The sequence below is a fragment of the Misgurnus anguillicaudatus genome, chromosome 14, assembly GCF_027580225.2.
Source record: "Misgurnus anguillicaudatus chromosome 14, ASM2758022v2, whole genome shotgun sequence".
In the NCBI taxonomy this organism is placed as follows: Eukaryota; Metazoa; Chordata; class Actinopteri; order Cypriniformes; family Cobitidae; genus Misgurnus; species Misgurnus anguillicaudatus.
Window position 1 is genome coordinate 1,296,228 of NC_073350.2, and position 20,863 is coordinate 1,317,090.

At 43.2% G+C, this 20,863-nt stretch overlaps 1 protein-coding gene across 1 annotated transcript; it reads left to right on the top strand.

The window, feature by feature from the left end:
* Window positions 1-11,144: 11,144 nt before the first annotated feature.
* On the top strand, window positions 11,145-15,380 carry LOC141369571 (uncharacterized). The gene is made up of 4 exons (XM_073876464.1): window positions 11,145-11,237; window positions 12,157-13,080; window positions 13,187-14,056; window positions 14,129-15,380. Exons 1-4 carry the CDS (start codon window positions 11,145-11,147, stop codon window positions 15,227-15,229), a joined length of 2,988 nt encoding a protein of 995 aa, XP_073732565.1. The 3' UTR covers window positions 15,230-15,380.
* The last annotated feature ends 5,483 nt before the right edge of the window (window positions 15,381-20,863 follow it).

Below are 20,863 nucleotides of genomic sequence, written 5' to 3' on the forward strand. Positions count from 1 at the left end.
AATCTGGTTTCCGTCAGCATCACAGCACAGAGACAGTGCTCATAATGATATTCGCTTAAACTCTGATTCTGGTAAGCATTAGTCAATGCTCGCTCCCTGGTAAACAAAACTTTTATCTGCAACAATTTCACCACGTCAAATGAATTAGAATTTTTCTTTGTGACTGAGTCAGGGGTGAAATCCGGGGATTTAAGTCCCTTTTCGGAACTTGTGCCTCCTAATTTTGAATTTTTTAATACTCCTCGCCCTGCAGGACGTGGAGGAGGTCTTGTGACTATTTTTAAAAAGGACTGGCAATGTAAACAATTGAATACGACTAGTCCAACTAGTTCCCTTTCAAGGAACTCGAGCTGCGTCGCCATAGCAACGCTTTGGGGAACGCCTCGGCGTGACTAATCTGAAGCACGTGTAAAACATAAACAATGATGAGATAATTGTATACTGACCGTGATGCCGTGCGGCCCAGGGGTATAAGAAGGCATCCTACACAAACACACTCGCTTTTAGTGCCTCAGCAAGTGACTACGTGTATGTTTGCATAAATCTGAAGTATGTTCAAGAAGTTCAAGTATGTGTATCTTCCTGTCAGCGCGATATCACAGACAAGGATACACATGTATATGTGTCTTCGAGCGCAGCACGCACAGTTGGTTTTTGAGGATATTGGCTGTGTGCACTGTGATCATTCCCGTGCACGTGTTGCGCTCCAGCTTCGCGTTTAGAGAAGGATATCTCAGGCTCGCGGATCCGGTCCCGCTTCTGTCGAGGCAGAGCGGTGACTGCACTCGTGCGTGCAGGCGGCGGTATCCCCGCCTACACCCGTGACATCTGTCTCTCACTCTCTAGGAAGCTTGGGCTCGCGGTTGCGATCCCGCTTTTCAGCGGCGGTTGCGCTCGTGGGAGTCGCCATATGATTTCGTGCAGGCGGCAGTATCTCCGCCTGCACGTGAAGTCTCTCTCTCGCCGGATCGGGAAGGCGCCCTGCGTGAGAGCCATATATTTTCAGCTGTCTGTCTCCGTTGGATCCTCTTCATAATCCGCCTACTGTTTAAGGCTAAACGTGCAGTTTCCACGTGAAGCCTCCTCTTTTTACAGTATGGAGGTATTATATATACCTACGTTTTTTACACCTGTATGTGTAGACTATGTATGTGTATCTGCCTGTCACAGCCTGCATGAGCTGTTTGTCATTGTTCGATGAGTCAAACAGTGAAGTTGTGTCTATGCTGTGTGTTGCTTGTACAGCTGTGCACAGCATTTATTCTCCTGATCGGCCGCTGGTGCGCCATAAGTCAGATTTTGTGTGTTACGATTCGAGACCCTCAGCTGCTGAGGCGGGTAACGTCTTCGTTCGTGGCACTCACTTTCTTATTAAAGCAAAGCAGCTCACACCTCATTCATGGTGCCTGCTTCCCTTTCAGTGCGTAGTACGACAGGCAGCCGCCATTAACCAAGCGTGGGCATCTCGTTCCCCAAAGCGTTGCTATGGCGACGCAGCTCGAGTTCCTCGAAAGGGAACGTCTCAGGTTACGTATGTAACCCTGGTTCCCTGAGAAGGGAACGAGACGCTGCGTCTCCATGCCATACTCCCTGCATCCCTGCAGGCACTTGCTTCGGCACTGGGTAGCGAGTGTGTTTGTGTAGGATGCCTTCTTATACCCCTGGTCCGCACGGCATCACGGTCAGTATACAATTATCTCATCATTGTTTATGTTTTACACGTGCTTCAGATTAGTCACGCCGAGGCGTTCCCCAAAGCGTTGCTATGGCGACGCAGCGTCTCGTTCCCTTCTCAGGGAACCAGGGTTACATACGTAACCTGAGACGTTTTGAGGTTCAGCTGATTCATTTGAATTCTTCAAACCCTGTACTGTTCATGCTAATATATCGACCACCTGGACCAAATAACAATTTTATTGACGAATTTGCAGAATTTTTGGGAGAATTTCTGACTGAATATGATTGTATTTTGGTTTTAATATTCATGTGGGTTGTGCAGCTAATGCTTTAGCAAATGACTACTCAAATCTTATATCTTCACTAAATTTTGTACAATGGGTAAATGGTCCTACTCATTATCTTGGAAATACTTTAGATCTGATAATGACTTTTGGTTTCTCTGTCTCTGATGTTGTCATCAGTGACTTTTCCTTTTCCGATCATAAACCGGTGCTATTCTCTACTATTCTCCCCTCTATATCAGTTATTAAACCACCTCAGGCATGTTGGTCTCGTACTCTGACTACACAATCCCATAATGCATTTTCCAATATGTATCTAGAAGAATATCAGCCCCTAATATCGGACTCTGTTTTATCCCATTTGAGTGTTGATGATCAAGTGCAAATGTTTAATAACAGATGCCATAATATTCTAGAAGTAATTGCACCTCAAAAGCTAGTTAACCGGAAAAGTAAACCACAACCATGGATAAATAATGATATTCGGGAACTCAGACAGAAATGTCGTCAGTGTAACGAAAGTGGAAGAAAGATGGGCTACAGATATCATATGAAATGCTGAAGACCTCATTACATAATTTTCAGAAGGCGGCAAAGACTGCAAGGACGAAATATTTATCAGACATCATAGCTAAAAACTTCTATTGTTCTAGAATTGTATTTGCAACGATAGATTCCTTAAATCCTACGACCCAGACATTCCCAGAAGTCTCTTTCTCACTATGTGAAAACTTTCTTAAATATTTTTTAAATAAAGTGGAAAACTCATGGGTCCAACTATCGGCAACATCAAATTCTATTCCAGACCCGGTATTGTTCACTACTCATTGGAGCGAATTTGAACCAGTCTCGTTCCAGACGTGTAAAGAAATCACTCTAAAATTGAAATCCACCTTTTCCCCTTACGATGTCTTGCCTTCAAGATTCGTAAAACAAATCTTTGACACCATTGGATCGGATCTAGTAACGATAATTAATAACTGTCTTACGAAAGGGACAGTTTTAGACTGCCTTAAATTAGCATCCGTCTCACCGATCCCGAAGAAGCCTTCGCCGGATCCTTCAGTCTATTCTGATTTTCGACCAATCTCCAATCTGCCGTTTCTTTCAAAAATTTTAGAAAAAATTGTATACATGCAGCTACATAACTATCTGAATACAAATGGTATCTCAGACATCTTTCAGTCTGGTTTTAAAACCTTACATAGCACAGAGACTGCACTTTTGAAAGTTTTTAATGATATTTTAATGTCCACGGACGCTGGAAACACCACGGCTTTAATAATGCTAGATCTGAGCTCAGCATTCGATTTTGTTGATCATGGTATCCTCTTGTCGCGCTTAGAGAAACACGTTGGTTTACGAGGCACCGTACTTCACTGGTTTCGATCCTTCTTATCCAACCGAAGTTTCTCAGTAAATATCGGAAAGTACTCCTCTACCGTAGCACAGGTGATATGTGGTGTTCCTCAGGGGTCAACTTTAGCGCCGCTGTTGTTTTCAATATATATATGTTACCTATAGGCTCTATATTTAGAAGATTTGGAGTGTCTTATCACTGCTATGCTGACGACATGTAGCTTTATATACCTTTTAAGCACAATGATAAGTCAGCCATAAATCTACTGATGGACTGCCTTCAAGAACTGAAGGCATGGCTCAATAATAACTTTCTACAATTGAATGAGACCAAAACTCAATTAGTCCGAAAATTAGCGAAAGTTAAACCATTCTTAAGCAGGAATAGTTTTGAGATAGTAATCCATGCATTTATTGTTGTTTTAAATGTGCTTTATAAATAAAGTAAACTTGAAACTTGAAACTTGGTAAAATATCAGTGCTGGTGCTACTAGATCTTAGTGCTGCCTTTGACACAGTAGATCACACCATACTCTTACATAGACTGGAAAACTGGGTAGGGCTCTCTGGGATGGTCCTCAAATGGTTTAAAACATACCTACAAGGAAGAGGTTACTATGTGAAAATAGGTAACCATAAATCTGAGTCGACATCCATGACATGTGGAGTCCCACAGGGTTCAATTCTTGCACCGCTTCTGTTTAATTTGTATATGCTCCCACTTGGTCAAATAATGAAAAAGAATCAAATTGCTTACCACAGCTATGCAGATGACACCCAGATATACTTAGCCCTGTCACCCAATGACTACAGCCCCATTGACGCTCTATGTAAATGCATTGATGAAATTAACTGTTGGATGCGTCAAAACTTCCTCCAGTTAAACAAAGTCAAAACTGAAGTCATTGTATTTGGAAATAAAGATGAAACTCTCAAAGTTAACACATAACTTGACTCTAGGGGTCTAAAGACACAAAATAAAGTCAGAAATCTTGGTGTAATTTTAGAGTCTGACCTTAATTTCAGTAGTCACGTGAAAGCAATAAGCAAATCAGCTTACTACCATCTCAGAAATATTGCCAGAATTAGATGTTTTGTCTCAAGACAGGACTTAGAGAAACTTGTTCATGCTTTCATCACCAGCAGGGTGGATTACTGCAATGGACTCCTTACGGGGATCCCCAAAAAGAACATTAGACAGCTGCAGCTCATACAGAACGCTGCTGCCAGAATTCTGACCAGAAACAAAAAATCTGAGCACATTACTCCAGTCCTCAGGTCCTTACACTGGCTTCCTGTTACATTTAGAATAGACTTTAAAGTATTGTTACTCATTTATAAATCACTTCATGGCTTAGGACCCAAATACATGACAGATATGCTAACTGAATATAAACCTAACAGATTACTCAGATCATTAGGATCCGGTCAGTTAGAAATACCAAGGGTTTACTCAAAACAATGTGCGTCAGCATTTAGTTATTATGCCACCTGTAGCTGGAATCAACTTCCAGAAGAGATCAGATGTGCTTCAACAGTAAACACTTTTAAATCTAGATTAAAAACACATCTGTTTAACTCTGCATTTACTGAATGAGCACTGTGCTGCTTCACACTGACTGCACTTTTAACTCAAGTCACTTTTACTTCTGTTTTATTCTTTTTAACATTTTAAACTGTTTTATTAAAATCACATTTATTTTCTTTAATTGTTATTTTAAATTCTCATGTATCTTTTCTTTCTCATGTAGGAGATTACATAGACTGATACCAAGATGGCGCCGGTGTTCATGGCCTGCCATCTACGATCGTCGTGTTTTATAATTATTTTTGTGATTTTAGCTCTTTTTTCTCAACATGCCTTTTCACTACTTGTCTATGACAAAAAACACTTTTGGAAATTAGAGACGCAGTTGTTTTTGGATTAAAAACGGACCTAGGGGGGAAATTTTCCAGTTTTCCTCCCCCTCTATCTATCCCGGAAAACCCAAGTCAATTACCTTGTGTGTCTATTGGGAGAAAACGACGTCGGAGGCGCGTAAGGCGAGGTGGCGTGCTTGTCAGATGGAAATTGCACCTGGCGTCGCTGGCTGTGACTCATTGGCTGTGACTCTCTGGCTGTGGGTTTGATCGGGACTGCGGTCTGACCAGATGCACCCCGGTAACACGGTGCCGCTGGCTTCGGCATGTTGTGCCCGCTTGTAACTCAGCCTCATCTCATATACACCTGCCGCGGTTTCGCAGTGGCGGTGTGGATTATTCAAATCTCCAGCCTTTACGACGTGTTTCTTGGTCGGCTTGCTATCCTACTGTCGTAAGGATGGGGCTTATAAATTCCAGATCAGCGCGAAACAAGGCTGTTATACTTAATAACTTTTTTATTTCACATGGATTGGACTTTCTATTTGTGACGGAGACGTGGCTAAATGCTGGGGATCACAGCCCCTTCTCTGAACTGGTGCAACCACATTGCTCCTTTTTAAACACTCCCCGTGTCATCGGCCGGGGCGGAGGCATTGCATCGGTTTTTAAGAATCATTTTGGCTGCCGGTCACAATCGGCTGCTGCTTATTCCAGCTTTGAACTCCAGTTATTACAGTTTGACCAGGCAAACCCTGTGCTGTGTGCATTAGTCTACAGACCTCCAAAGTTCAACAAAGACTTTATACCTCATTTCACAGAATTTCTAGGTGGGATTATGACAAGATATGACAGACTTTTAATTCTTGGGGACTTCAATATACATGTATGTTGTCCCACAAACTCCTTAGTTAAGGAGTTTTTTTAATTTAATGGATTCTTTTAACCTAATTCAGCACGTGACTGTCCCAACCCATAAACTCGGTCACACTTTGGATCTTGTTTTATCATATGGCCTTTCTGTATGTGACAATGAAATATCCGATACTGTGTTTTCCGACCATAAGTCTGTAATATTTGCTATTTCTTTACCCTCTATCACTGTTAAATCAACTGTTGCTGGTCGACGACTTCGTACAGTAAATGCAGATACGATAAGAGATTTTTGCACTCGGATGCTGTTCCTAGTGTTTTGCATGTTGATGATCCATCTGCAACATTGGATGTGGAGGAGCTGCTGGTCCAGTTTAACTCCTCATGTACCAACATATTAGATTCTGTTGCTCCCCTGAAAGAAAAGTGTGCTAAATCAGCATCAAAACCCTTGTTAAATGACTCCACTCATGTTCTCCGTCAGGCTTGCAGGCGTGCGGAGCGCAGGTGGAGGAAGGACAAGCTTCAGATCTCACATGACATTTATAAGGACTAATTAATCAACTACCAAAACTGTGTACTCCAAGCTAGGGCCACCTATCTCTCTGAGTTTATTGAGACAAACCAGCATAAACCCAGAGTTTTGTTTGACACACTAAATGCTGTGGTAAATCCTCCAGTCTCTAACTGTTTAGTTGCCACCACACAAAACTGTGAACATTTTTTTACTTATTTTATGGACAAAATTAATGTGATACGATCCTCTATTCAGCGTCCTGTCTATCTTTCTGCCCCATATACCTGCTCAGTTGTTTTAAATCAATTTGAGCCTGTATCTCTAACACCATTAAAGATCATTGTTGAAAATTTGAAGTTTACCTCCTGCTCACTGGATATTGTTCCCACCCGTATTTTTAAGCAGGCCTTTCCTGTCATTGGCCAGAGTGTCTTGGCCATAATAAATAGCTCCTTGAGGTCGGGTTTAGTTCCAAACTATTTTAAACATGCAATAGTTAAACCTCTGATTAAAAAATCCAATCTGGATCCTATGGTGTGTTCAAACTTTAGACCAATCTCAAATCTGCCTTTCTTCTCCAAAGTTCTGGAAAAGGTTGTTCTGTCCCAGCTACAGAAATTTGTAGAAAAAAACTCTTTGCTTGAGGTATTTCAGCCAGGTTTCAGAGCCAAGCACAGCACAGAAACAGCTCTTTTACGAGTGTATAATGATATCTTACTAACTGTTGATACTGGTGTTTCTGCTATTTTATTAGATCTGAGTGCAGCATTTGATACCATTGACCATAATATATTGATCTCCCGCCTTGAGAGTTACGTTGGGATACATGGAGAAGCCCTTCAGTGGTTCAAATCTTATCTGTCAAACAGGACTTTTATTGTACAAATAGGGGAATCTTTCTCCTCTAAAGGTCATGTTAAATATGGGGTCCCTCAAGGATCTGTCCTTGCTCCATTGCTCTTCTCTATTTACATGCTGCCTCTGGGGTTGATTTTTAGAAAATATAATGTATCTCCATTGTTGTGCGGATGATACACAGTTTTACTTACCTTTTAATTATGTTAAATCTGCTGCTACTGAGTGTCTTGAGGAAATGAAGGTTTGGATGTCTCATAACTTTTTAAAACTGAACGAAAATAAGTCAGAAATCATTGTTTTTGGGCAGAGTAACACAGTAAATTTGGGACCACTGGAATTGTATTACAAACCAGTGGTAAGAAATTTGTGTGTCACTTTGACAATGCTTTTAAGTTCGACAAGCAAATTAATGCTGTCGTAAAATCTTGTTTTTTTCATCTGAGACTCCTAGCAAAGGCCATATCCTTTTTATCTTCTAGAGATCTTGAAAAAACTATTCATTCATTTATTTTTTCTCGACTAGAGTACTGCAATTCACTTTATATAGGAGTAAGTCAGTCAGCATTATCACGACTGCAGGCTGTTCAAAATCCAGCAGTGTAACGCGGTGCTTTAATGAAAGCAGAGGAGAGGTGAATCCATGTGCAAAAGGTGTTTATTATGTAAAATCCCAAAAAGGGTCAGCAAACAAATCCAAAGGGTTAATCCAAAATCAGAATCCAAATACAGGCTAGGGTTCAGGGCAGGCAGAGTAACAATCAAAATCCAAGGTAACAGGCAAAGGTCAAAAAACAGGCAAATCCAGGAAACAGATTAAACAGATAAACAGATAACAAAAACAGAATTCAGGTAACAGGTATCAGGTATCAGACAGGTAACAGACAGGCTTACTATGTATAATATTCAGCCCGGAACAGGTGAACAGGAAGTGACTTATATACAAAACAGACAGGAAGTGTGAACTGAAACATGGCATGATGAATATCAAAATAAAAGTCAGAACAGAGCAGGGTATCAAAATAAAAGTCCAAAATACAAAAATACACAGAACACAGAACAAAACCATTACAGAACCCCCCCTCTAAAGGGCGACTCCCGGAGCCCAACAAACAAATCATTAAGTCAAAATAGATCAGGACCTCTTGGCAAGGCAGGGCAGTTCAGGAGAGGTCCTGGGTCATAAGGTCAGGATGGTCCAGGGTCGTGGGGCAGATGCGGGCCTGGGTCATGGGGCAGATGCGGGCCTGGGTCATGGGGCAGATGCGGGCCTGGGTCATGGGGCAGGCTTGGACCTGGGTCATGGGGCAGGCTTGGACCTGGGTCATGGGGCAGGCTTGGACCTGGGTCATGGGGCAGGCTTGGACCTGGGTCATGGGGCAGGCTTGGACCTGGGTCATGGGGCAGGCTTGGACCTGGGTCATGGGGCAGGCTTGGACCTGGGTCAAGGGGTAAACATGAAGCTAGGTCATGAGGTAGGGATAGACCTGTAACACAAGGAGAGGAGGGATCAGAGTCCACTTCGGTCTCCGCCTCGGTGTCCTCTGCCTCCTTCCTGTGTCCGGGTACTACCCCCCCAAAAAAAAACTTGGGAAAGCTTCCACAGCCCAGGGTGGCGATGTTCCAGATGGTTGACCAGATGAATCAGAATAGTCAGTTGAGCCAGGTGAATCAGACGAGCCAGTTGAGCCAGAAGAATCATGTGAATCAAGTGAGTGAGACGAATCAGACGGGACAGGTGAATCAGGCAGGACAGATGAATCGGGCAGATCAGATGAGTCAGGCAGATCAGATGAGTCGAGCAGATCAGATGAGTTGGGCAGATCAGATGAGTCGAGCATATCAGATGAGTCGAGCATATCAGATGAGATCAAATTAGTCCAGGGGTTCAGGTTCAGGGTCTTGAGGAACATGGGAAATACCAGAGCAAACGGCAGACAAAACGCACCACAGGGCTATGGCAAATTCTGAGAGTCTATAATCCAGGAGACATACCTCAGGGGAAGATTCAGGCATGGCGGCCATCTTCACGGCAGGTGCAGGGTGAATAACAGCTCTCCTAAGTGCAGGTGTGGTGGTGACGATGGCCCTCTGAAATACAGGTGCAGGAATGATGGTAGCTCTCTCTTGAACAGGTGCAGAAACAGGCAAAATGGTGGCAGTTTTCGGGACAGGCAGGATGGTGGTTTTCTTGAAGACAGGTGCAGGTGCAGAGACAGGCAGGATGGCGGCCATTTTGGGAACAGGCAGGGTGGCGGCCATTTTAGGGACAGGCAGGATGGCGGCCATTTTGGGAGCAAGCATGGTGGCGGCCATTTTGTTATCAGGCATGATTTTAACAGGTTTGGGCAGAACGGGCAGAACATGGCTAGGTGTGTGGTGAATATTCCCTGGTTCATTATCCACCACACCCACAGTGAACGGAGAACCACACAACAGCAATGCAAAGTCAATATAACTCTCCAGGGACCAGGCAGACATATCACGTGGCATACATAAGCGCAACCATTCATCCAATGCATTGTAGAAAATTGGTTTTAAAGTGTCCTCATCATAATGTACTTGATTACTTAAATCCAAAAAGTCACTTACAAAATCCTCAATGGGCCGGTGGTTCTGACGGAGTGCAAGCAGTGCAAAAACAGGTTTCATAATGCTGGTGGGAGATTACAAACCTTCGCTAGATTCCGGGTTAAGGCTGAATATTCTGTAACGCGGTGCTTTAATGAAAGCAGAGGAGAGGTGAATCCATGTGCAAAAGGTGTTTATTATGTAAAATCCCAAAAAGGGCCAGCAAACAAATCCAAAGGGTTAATCCAAAATCAGAATCCAAATATCAGGCTAGGTTCAGGGCAGGCAGAGTAACAATCAAAATCCAAGGTAACAGGCACAGGTCAAAAAACAGGCAGATCCAGGAAACAGATTAAACAGATAACAAAACAGAATTCAGGTAACAGGTATTTAGACAGGTAACAGACAGGCTTACTATGTATAATATTCAGCCTTGAACTGGTATACAGGAAGTGACTTATATACAAAACAGACAGGAAGTGTGAACTGAAACATGGCATGATGAATATCAAAATAAAAGTCAGAACAGAGCAGGGTATCAAAATAAAAGTCCAAAATACAAAAATACACAGAACACAGAACAAAACCATTACAAGCAGCCAGGATGTTGACTGGCATACAAAAACATGAACATATCACCCCTATTCTTTGCTCTCTTAGCTGGCTGCCTGTACATTCTCAGATTGAGTATAAAAGCTTAGTGATGGTTTTTAAATCTCTAAATGGGCTGGCACCCTCTTATCTTTCTGACCTTTTAAAGCACCACAGTCCCAACAGATCCCTTAGGTCCTCTGATAAGCTGCTTCTATCTGTCCCCAGGTCTTGACTAAAACTTAGAGGGGACCGGGCTTTCTCGGTCATTGGTCCGAAACTGTGGAACTCTTTACCCTACCAAACTAGGGCTGTAAAGTCAGTGTCTGTTTTTAAAAAGGAGTTAAAATCATATTTATTATCTAAAGCCTTTACCTCCTCTTGAAACCTTTTTTAGTGCAGTGTTGTCTTTTAAACATCATGTTTAACATTTTATAATCTTAAATTATACTTCTATTTCGTTTCTTCTGACCGCCAGAGGCGGTGCTTACAGCACATGGATGTCCATCACACGAACGTGCAGGTCGAGTATTAGTAACAACAAAGTCACCTGTGACATGGTTGACGTCATCGATGTGCCCCCAGGAAGTGACCTCTTGCATCTTCTCGCGTTTGACGCTGAAGTTTCGCTACCCGTAGAGGTTGGAGCTGTAACCAATTTGTTTACCCTCCTAGAGACTGCGTTAGTCTAGCCATAATTCTTTTAAAACCGGCGCTGAGTGGCCTCGCTCAGAGGGAATATTGAGCCCAGCGTGGCGGCGTTTCTCACCGCGGACTCGCGGGTGACTATTTTCCACAGTCAGCTCCGGTTCATCTAAGGTAAGTCATTAGCTAAGATTTAGTTGTACATTTGGCTGCTGTCAACGTGTGTCGCCAAACGGTGTTCTCGCCGTGAACAGTTGTTTTTTCAGTTACGGGCAAACACGCCATTTCAGTTGTTATGTATACGTTTAAAATCAGAGCGTATCTTCGCAATGAAATAAGACAACGCTAAATTTCTGACAGATAATCTATTGACATAGTTTACACATTGTTATTAAGTGTCTTGTTTAATTTATTTATTATTTTTATTTTTTAACTTAAGCAGCAGTACAGCAGTCTACTTAGAGCCAGGGTGTACTCGCCGGTGGCTACTGTATTGTATAATTAACCAGCCTGGTGTTGTCCCGCCTAGCTGACCAAGTGTAACAGCAATCAATATGCTGCATATGTATTCGTCTCGTGCGGGATGTAAGGCCCCCCTCGAACCAGAGGACGGCCACACAGAATGTCCCTCTTGCCTGGGTATTGAACATTTGAGGCAGGGGTTAACGGAACAGGCCTGCATGAACTGTGTTTGCCTAAGTGTAGCCGTACGGACAGCCAGGCTAGCCCAGGTGGACCAGCAACACGGTACTTCCCATGGCAAAGGGGGGCAGGAGGCTGCACTAGCCGGGAGACCCACCAAGCGCCAAGGCGGGGCCACACACAGCCCCTAAAGGAAAGAAACAGAAAGGTGGCCTAGCTCTAAAGGTAGATAAGATGGCCGCAGAGTTCGAGCAAATTAAGGCTCTGCTAACTAATTTGTAGCCACCAGCACCGAGTGTACAGGGCAGCAGCGTTCTCGCTGAAACCCCACCAGCTAGGCAAGCTGAGCTGCCATCGCTATCATCGTCATCAACAGGCAAAGCGCAGGACGAACTATCCATCAGAGCCTCAGAGAGTTTTGAGCTTGGTGAACCTGAGCCACACACATCTCATTCACATGACTCTCAGACTGGCTCCCAGGTCACAAGTCAGAGTACAACGGCGGCATCAGAGGCTGGTCGAGCGTCAGTTCAGCCAGTCTTAAAGGCCGCATTAGCCCGTTTGGGTCTGGATACAGCACCAGCAGCTGTACCCAAGCCAAATGTTTTTTTTAGAGGGTCCACACAGCCCTCCACATGGGTAATGCCACCCTCAGCCCCGTATATTGAAGAGCTGCAGAGATGTTGGGCGGACCCTAGACGGCTTTCCCATCTCCCCAGGGACTGCAGAGTACTGGCAGCCATGCAGGACGCACCCACATATGGTCTTCAGAACATGCCGAACATAGAACCACCAGTAGCAGCACTAGTGCTATCACCCAATGAAGCTTTAAGACCTGACGCCCGTTGCCCCCGTGCACAGTGCCGGGTCACGGATGACTTAATTGTAAGAAGCTATGACATGGCAGCACGTATGGGACACATTGGGAATTCAATGTCACACCTGATGCTGGCCCTTACCGAGACGTTGCAAGGGACGGACCAGACATCGTCTCAGGAACTGTGTGATACGTCACTCCAGGCCCTCGCCTATATGACCAGAGAACTCGGTAGACTGATGTCATATTTAACCCTAGCCCGCCGCCAGATATGGCTAGCCCAGTCCCCGCTGGCAGAGCCCGACAGAAGAGTCCTTCGCTCCCTCCCTGTTCTCCCAGGGGAGTTGTTTGGTCAGGCCGCACAACAGGCCCTGGATAGAAGCACACAGGTAGTACAGGCAAGACAACAGTTTGCCAGTCTCCGCCGGGGGAGCCAGCTAAGACACAGGGCTCCAACCTCGAGGGGGCCACCGCCCGCACTCGCATCGTGGCCAGTTACCCGTCAGGAGTCACGACGCACAGATGGGTTTCGTCGCCCTACCACTTCCAGGACTCGCGGCTCTGCACAGGATAACAGAGCCGAGACTCGTCGCCCCTCTAGAGACCAGAGAGGGCGGACGGGCAGACGGTGACAACATAACGCCGGCGGTCGGACGTTTTTCCAGCCAGCAGCTCGAACGCTGGAAAGCGATAACACCAGACCCCTGGGTGTTGGCAACTCTGTCAAGGGGCTACAGCATCCAATTTCAACGACGACCGCCAAGATTCCGAGGGGTCAAAGACACCATCGTGAGCCACCCAGGGAAGGCCCTAGCCCTAAGACAAGAGATCAACGCTCTCTTAGAAAAAGGGGCCATTACATTAATCGACAGCCAGACACAGGACGGTGGGTTCTATTCAACATACTTCGTAATTCCCAAGAAAGATGGCGGTCTTCGACCGATTCTAGACCTAAGACCTCTCAATACCCACCTCAAGGTCCTAAAATTTCATATGTTGCACACTGTAGATGTTCTCCAGAGCATTCAGGAGGGAGACTGGTTTACAACCATCGATCTAAAGGATGCTTATTTCCATGTTCCGATTGTACCACATCACAGGCAGTTTCTCCGGTTTGCCTTCGAAGGACAGGCATACCAGTTTTGCGTCCTACCATTTGGCAAAGCGCTAGCACCGCGTGTGTTCACCAGGTGTATAGCAGCAGCGTTGGGGCCATTACAAGCACGGGGCATGCGGATTCTACCCTACCTCGACGATTGGCTGATCTGCTCACAGTCGGAGGCTCAGGCCCGCATGGAGGCTGCCGCAGTGGTTGCGAATGTCTCAGAGCTGGGGCTCAAGGTCAACCACCAGAAGAGCTCTTTGGTACCCAGCCAAGAGACAGTGTTCTTGGGCATACAGTTAGATTTGCGGACAATGAGAGCAACCCCTTCCTAGAGAAGGGTTCACAATATCCGCCAGCTGGCTGGCCGCTTCAGAAGGGGCAGGTTACTGACGCTAAGAACATTCCAGCAGTTAATGGGCATGCTCACTGCTGCCTCATCTCTGGTCCCACTGGGGCTTTTAACACTACGCCCATTTCAAAGGTGGCTGAACAACCGCCACCTTCATCCTGCACGGCATGTACACAGACTAGTGAGGGCCACGCACAGCTGCCGACGGCTCCTCCGGCCATGGGGGATGAGGGAGTACCTGATGCAGGGGGTTCCCTTAGGCTCTATCCCTTCCAGGAGGGAGGTCATTACCACAGATGCTTCCCAAGAAGGATGGGGTGCAGTTTGGCAGTGCAGGACAGTCAGAGGCTGCTGGAGTCCGCTACAGCAGCAACAGCACATAAATGTGTTGGAACTACAGGCAGTATTTTTTGGCCTACAACACTTTCTCCCGGAAGTGGCAGGCAGACACGTACTGGTGAGGACAGACAATACAACAGTGGTGTACTACATCAACCACCAGGGAGGCACCAGATCCCTGCAGTGCTTGAAGATAGCCCAGCAGCTCTTGCCGTGGGCCAATCAACACCTTGCCAGTCTGCGGGCTATGTATTTACCAGGCATTTCCAACAGAGCCGCAGATCTCCTGTCCCGCCAGAACCCCAACCCAGGGGAATGGAGACTCCACCCAGCGGTAGTACAGACCATCTGGGAGCATTATGGCAGGGCAGAGGTGGACCTCTTCGCCAGTCAGGACTCAACACACTGCCCCCTCTGGTTCAGCCTCTCCGAACCAAGCCCTCTAGGCCAGGACGCACTGGCACATGCATGGCCGAGACGAAGGCTTTATGCATTTCCCCCTCTACCATTAATCCTGCCCACCCTGCACAGGATTATAGTGGAACACCACGAGACTTTAATGATCGCTCCTCGGTGGCCAGGGAGAGTTTGGTTTCCAATGTTGCTGCGGCTACTGCACGGAGAACCCTGGTGCCTTCCAGTGAGGAAGGACTTGCTGTCACAAATGGGTGGCCAGATCTGGCACCCGGATCCAGCTCGACTGCAGCTATGGGTTTGGCCACTGAAGGGCCAGACCCTTTGCTAGGCCTCTGTGAACCAGCTGTGGTAAGCACCATTAACAGCTCTCGGGCACCCTCCACCAATGCCCTCTACGCAAACAGGTGGAAACATTTTTCTGAATGGTGCCGAACGCAGGGACAGGAGCCAACATGCTGCCCTTTACCAACCATCCTGCAGTTCCTTCAGACACTTTTTGACAAAGGACTTGCATCTTCCACAATCAAGGTGTACACAGCTGCCATCTCAGCGCAGCATAGCAGAGTCGAAGGGAGCACAGTAGGATCACATGTCTTGGTGACCCGTTTTCTGAGGGGCACTCTCCGATTGAGACCCCCCCTGACGAAGCCAGGTACCCCAGTGGGATCTCCCTCTGGTGCTGCAGGCTCTCTGCAGAGCACCATTTGAACCATTAAGGACGACAGACATAAACTGTCTCGCCTTGAAGACAGCCTTTCTCCTAGCCATAACGTCAGCTAAGCGAGTCGGGGAACTGCATGCACTCTCAGTCAGCAATGACTGCCTGCAGTGGCATTCCGGAGATGGCGGAGTCACGCTATGGCCAAACCCCTCCTTCCTTCCAAAGACCCTCTCTTCTACATTTACCAACCAGCCACTTAGCCTGCCAGCTTTCAAGTCAGCCCAGGAAGAGGGGTCAGACCTGAGGGCAGAGTTTTTATGGCCGGTGCGCGCCCTCAGGATATACACCGAGAGAACGGAGGGATTCCGCCAGTGTGACGCCCTGTTTATCTGCCACACAGGACCAAAGAGAGGTCAGGCACTCTCCAAGCAGAGATTGTCTAGGTGGATAGTGGAGGCTATCCAGCATGCCTACAGGCAGAGTGGCTCCCCAAACCCTCAGCCAGTCCGAGCACACTCCACAAGGAGTGTAGCAACTTCATGGGCATCACTGAGAGGCGTGCCCCTTTCTGACATATGCAGAGCAGCCTCCTGGACATCAAGCTGCACTTTTACAAGGTTCTACAGGGTCAATGTGGTCCCTCATAACCCCCTGACAACAGTAATACTCCCGAGCCCGTCACAGCATCTCTAGATGGGTAAGCACTCCTCATGACTTTGTAGGTACTAGTCATCCATGTGCTGTAAGCACCGCCTCTGGCGGTCAGAAGAAACGAAATAGAACGAAGGTTATGCAGATAACCACGGTTCTATGAGTTTCGGATGACCGCCAGAGCTTGGCTGTCATTCGGAGTGAACACGAGAAGATAGCCAAGAGGTCACTTCCTGGGTTGACTTCTCTTTTGTGCCGGGGCACATCGATGACGTCAACCATGTCACAGGTGACTTTGTTGTTACTAATACTCGACCTGCACGTTCGTGTGATGGACATCCATGTGCTGTAAGCACCGCCTCTGGCGGTCATCCGAAACTCATAGAACCGTGGTTATCTGCATAACCTTCGATTTATTTCTTTTTTATTTATATTTGTACAGCACCTTGGACAGCGCCACGCTGTAATTTGTGTGCTTTATAAATAAATAAACTAAACTAAAACTAAACTATCTTTGTCTTTATTGTGATCTTATCGTGTAAATCTTATTTTTACATTTTCTTTTTCATATATTTTTTCTCATTTCTGTGTAAAGCACTTTGAATGACCTCTGTGTATGAAATGTGCTATACAAATAAACTTGCCTTGCCTTGCCTAATAAAAAAAACTAATGCATACAGGTTTAAAACAACATGAGGATGAGTAAATAATGACATAATTTTCATTGAACTATCTCTGTTGTGCCTTCAGTTGTGTCAAGGATGTTTAAGTCTTCATCATATCACCTCTGCAAGCCTGTAAAGCAAATAATGGAATACATTACCATTGACTTCCATAGTAGGAAAAAAATGTGGAAGTATTTTGATAAATGATGAAGAAAATATTTTGAAAAATGATAATTAGCACACAGTTGATGTTGCCTATTAAATTCCATCATTTTTTTATTCCTACTATGGAAGTCAATGGCCACTATCTGTTGTGGGTTTACCATCATTCCTCAAAATATCTTCTTTTGTGTTAATAAAAAAACGAATGCATACAGGTTTAAAACAACACGAGGATGAGTTAATGATGACAGAATTTTCATTGAACATTCTCTTTAGGTTGTGCCTTCAGTTGTGTCAAGGATGTTTAAGTCTTCATCATATCACTTCTGCAAGCCTGTAAAGCAAATAATGAAATAAATTACCATTGACTTCCATAGTAGGAAATTTTTTTTAGAAGTATTTTGATAAATGATGAAGAAAATTTTTTGAAAAATGATAATTAGCACACAGTTGATGGTACCTATTAAATTCCATCATTTTTATGGAAGTCAATGGTCACTATCTGTTGTGGGTTTACCATTATTCCTCAAAATATCTTCTTTTATGTTAATATAAAAACTAATGCATACAGGTTTAAAACAACACGAGGATGAGTAAATGATGAAAGAATTTTCATTGAACGTTCTCTTTAACTTCTTCCACCCTGAAGCTATTTTGGGGATTTTCGCCTGGACTTGGCCTACCCAATTTCAAAAGCTTCCCATACCCACATGCAGAGGTTTACATACAAATGTTTGGTATCATTTTACAGGAAACCCTTTGAAATTACATAAAACACTGTTGAAAGTGCTAAACATGGTTGTATGTGATGTCAGTCCTCTAATAAACACAAAAATAAATAGGCGCTTTTTGATGTTTTTTTTCTAAAGTTTTTATTTGAAAGTGTATAACTCTGGCCCTGGGTACCTCAGCTCCCTGCAGACAGTTTTGTTTGATTCCAGCAATTGTCAGCTTAGACAGAGGAACAAGGAATTTTTTCTCTATCATAATCTATACAAAAGTTATTTTACTCCAACTGAAGGGAGGAATAATACCCTTTTTGTATTTATTTTCCACCTAAAAATATTTGAAGTGCTCCCATAACCACATACAGTGGAATAAATGCAATTGCTTTATATCATTTTAAAGAAAACCCTTTGAAGTTACATAAAAAGCTGCTGTTTGTGAAAAATATTGTTTTTTATTTTGTTTTTCATACAATGAAACACCAAATTTTCTTTTTTTATGTTGTAAATACTGCCTTTGATAGTGTATAACTCTGGTTCTGTGTGCTCTAGCAGACTGCAGACAGTTCTGGTTGTTAACAGCAGCAGACAGTAAACACCCAATAAAAGAATGATCTCTTTAGCATGTCGAATTCAAAAGTTATTCTTATTTTACTGAAGTGTGCGAAAATACATTTTTCATATAAATATTAATTTTTTGTTTTGCACATATAATAAATAGCAAGAGATTATTCATGCACACAACCAAAAAAAATGTTGTGAATGGACTCATTTTTTAGAGTAGGACCTAATATAAAAGATGGTGTATAATTTGTGGCTATATGTGCTATCTGAGGCAGTTCATGCTCAAGTTTCACATACATTTACAAAAGACCATTTTTTACCTTATTATTCATTCAACTATTGTTGGATATGTGTTAATAATAGAACAAAAATAACGCTGTAGCCTTTTATTATATAAAATATGAAATATGTGAATATTAAATCATATACAAAATTATGGGGGGGGTGATAGTGTAAATTAAGTGTAAATAACTTTCTAACAGTTAAGCCTGTAAAGCAAATAATGAAATACATTACCATTGACTTCCATAGTAGGAAAAAAAATTGGAAGTATTTTGATTAATGATGAAGAAAATATTTTGAAAAATTATAATTAGCACACAGTTGATGTTACATATTGATGTTCATCATTTTTTTATTCCTACTATGGAAGTCAAAGGTCACAATCTGTTGTGGGTTTACCATCATTCCTCAAAATATCTTCTTTTGTGTTAATCAGAAAAAATTAATGCTGCATACAGGTTTAAAAACAACACGAGGATGAGTAAATGGTGACAGAATTTTCATTGAATGTTCTATTTAAGTTGTGCCTTCAGTTGTGTCAAGGATGTTTAAGTCTTCATCATATCACTTCTGCAAGCCTGTAAAGCAAATAATGAAATAAATTACCATTGACTTCCATAGTAGGAAATTTTTTTTAGAAGTATTTTGATAAATGATGAAGAAAATATTTTGAAAAATGATAATTAGCACACAGTTGATGGTACCTATTAAATTCCATCATTTTTATTCCTACTATGGAAGTCAATGGTCACAATCTGCTGTGGGTTTACCATCATTCCTCAAAATATCTTATTTTGTGTTAATCAGAAAAAACTAATGCATACAGGTTTAAAACCAAATGAGGATGAGTAAACGATGACAGAATTTTCATTAAACTATCTCTTTAATAGGGATGTGCCCGAAGCCGAATACGTTATTCGGAAGGGCACGGATAATAGCTTGAAAACGAATAACGAATTCATCCGAATATCAGAGAAAATATTCGGCCAGACATAATCACGTGTTTACTGGAACAGCTCTAAATTATAAACCCCTTAAAGCACGAATAATTTGTGTGTGAAGTGAATGAGTGCAATCTATAAAATGACATTTTCGGCGCAACGGGAGCTGCACAGAATATTCTAAAACATCTGTTTTGATAAGAATTTACGAAAGCATAATAATAAGCATTACAACAAACTTGCTGCTCATTTTTATCTATGTCCATATAGCATTTGCGCGAATATAACGAATTGTTTAAAAAAACTTTCTTATTAATCTTCATCTAAATAAATAAATAATCAGATATTCGTTTACATTTTCAAATAACAGTATGCTCTATTAAAAATCAGTTTTGACTTAGTTCAAAACCAGCAACATGATTTTAAACAATAATCTAATTAGAAAGATTTCATTCAAATGTTTCAGTTGTTATTTGCTTGCTTTATTTTTATGTTAATTGCAATTCATGTCTGTAATGATACAATAAAGTGGAGGAGGCAAGCGCAGACGATCAACACAGTTTTATTAATAATGATGGTAAATATAATGAAACAACAGAGTGAATGACTGAGTCCAGGATGTTGGCAATGGTGAACGAAGGTCTACGATGGTGTGAAGAGTGTTGAATGGTGAAGTCGGTGATGAGTGTGATGATGGCCAGTGGATAGAACCAGGAACAAACCAAACACTCACACGGAGACGACAACACGAACACAAATCCAACACGACGACGAGAGACGATAATCCAAGTGATGCAGCAACATGAAATGAGGATCTGACAACAGGGAGAGAACAGGGTGAGTATTTGTAGCTGATGGGTGATGAGGATCAGCTGGAGCGAGGCAATCATACACAGGTGACAACACTTAATCAAACGAGCACATGGCAGAGGTGAGTGAACAAACAAACATACACACACACATGACACGGAGGAAACAGAGGATTTCCTACCGTGACAATGTCATAGTAATCTTCATTTTAAATTTTGCTTTTAAAATGTTACATTTTCATATTTTTATCTATTTACTTATTTATTTTATATATTCACCTAGATTGACAATAAAGCTTGCTTCGACTAGAAGTAATTAAAAGATCATCTACTGGAGTCACACGGAGATACGGAGTTATTAACGAATATTTTATTATCAGAGTGCAGCATTTTATCATGTTTTTCTGGTCTAATTAAATAAAACGAATAAAAACTAAAAGGGTAATTTTTACAGTTTGGTTAAAAGAAGTTTGATATTAGCAGCATTTTTAAGATTTTAAAC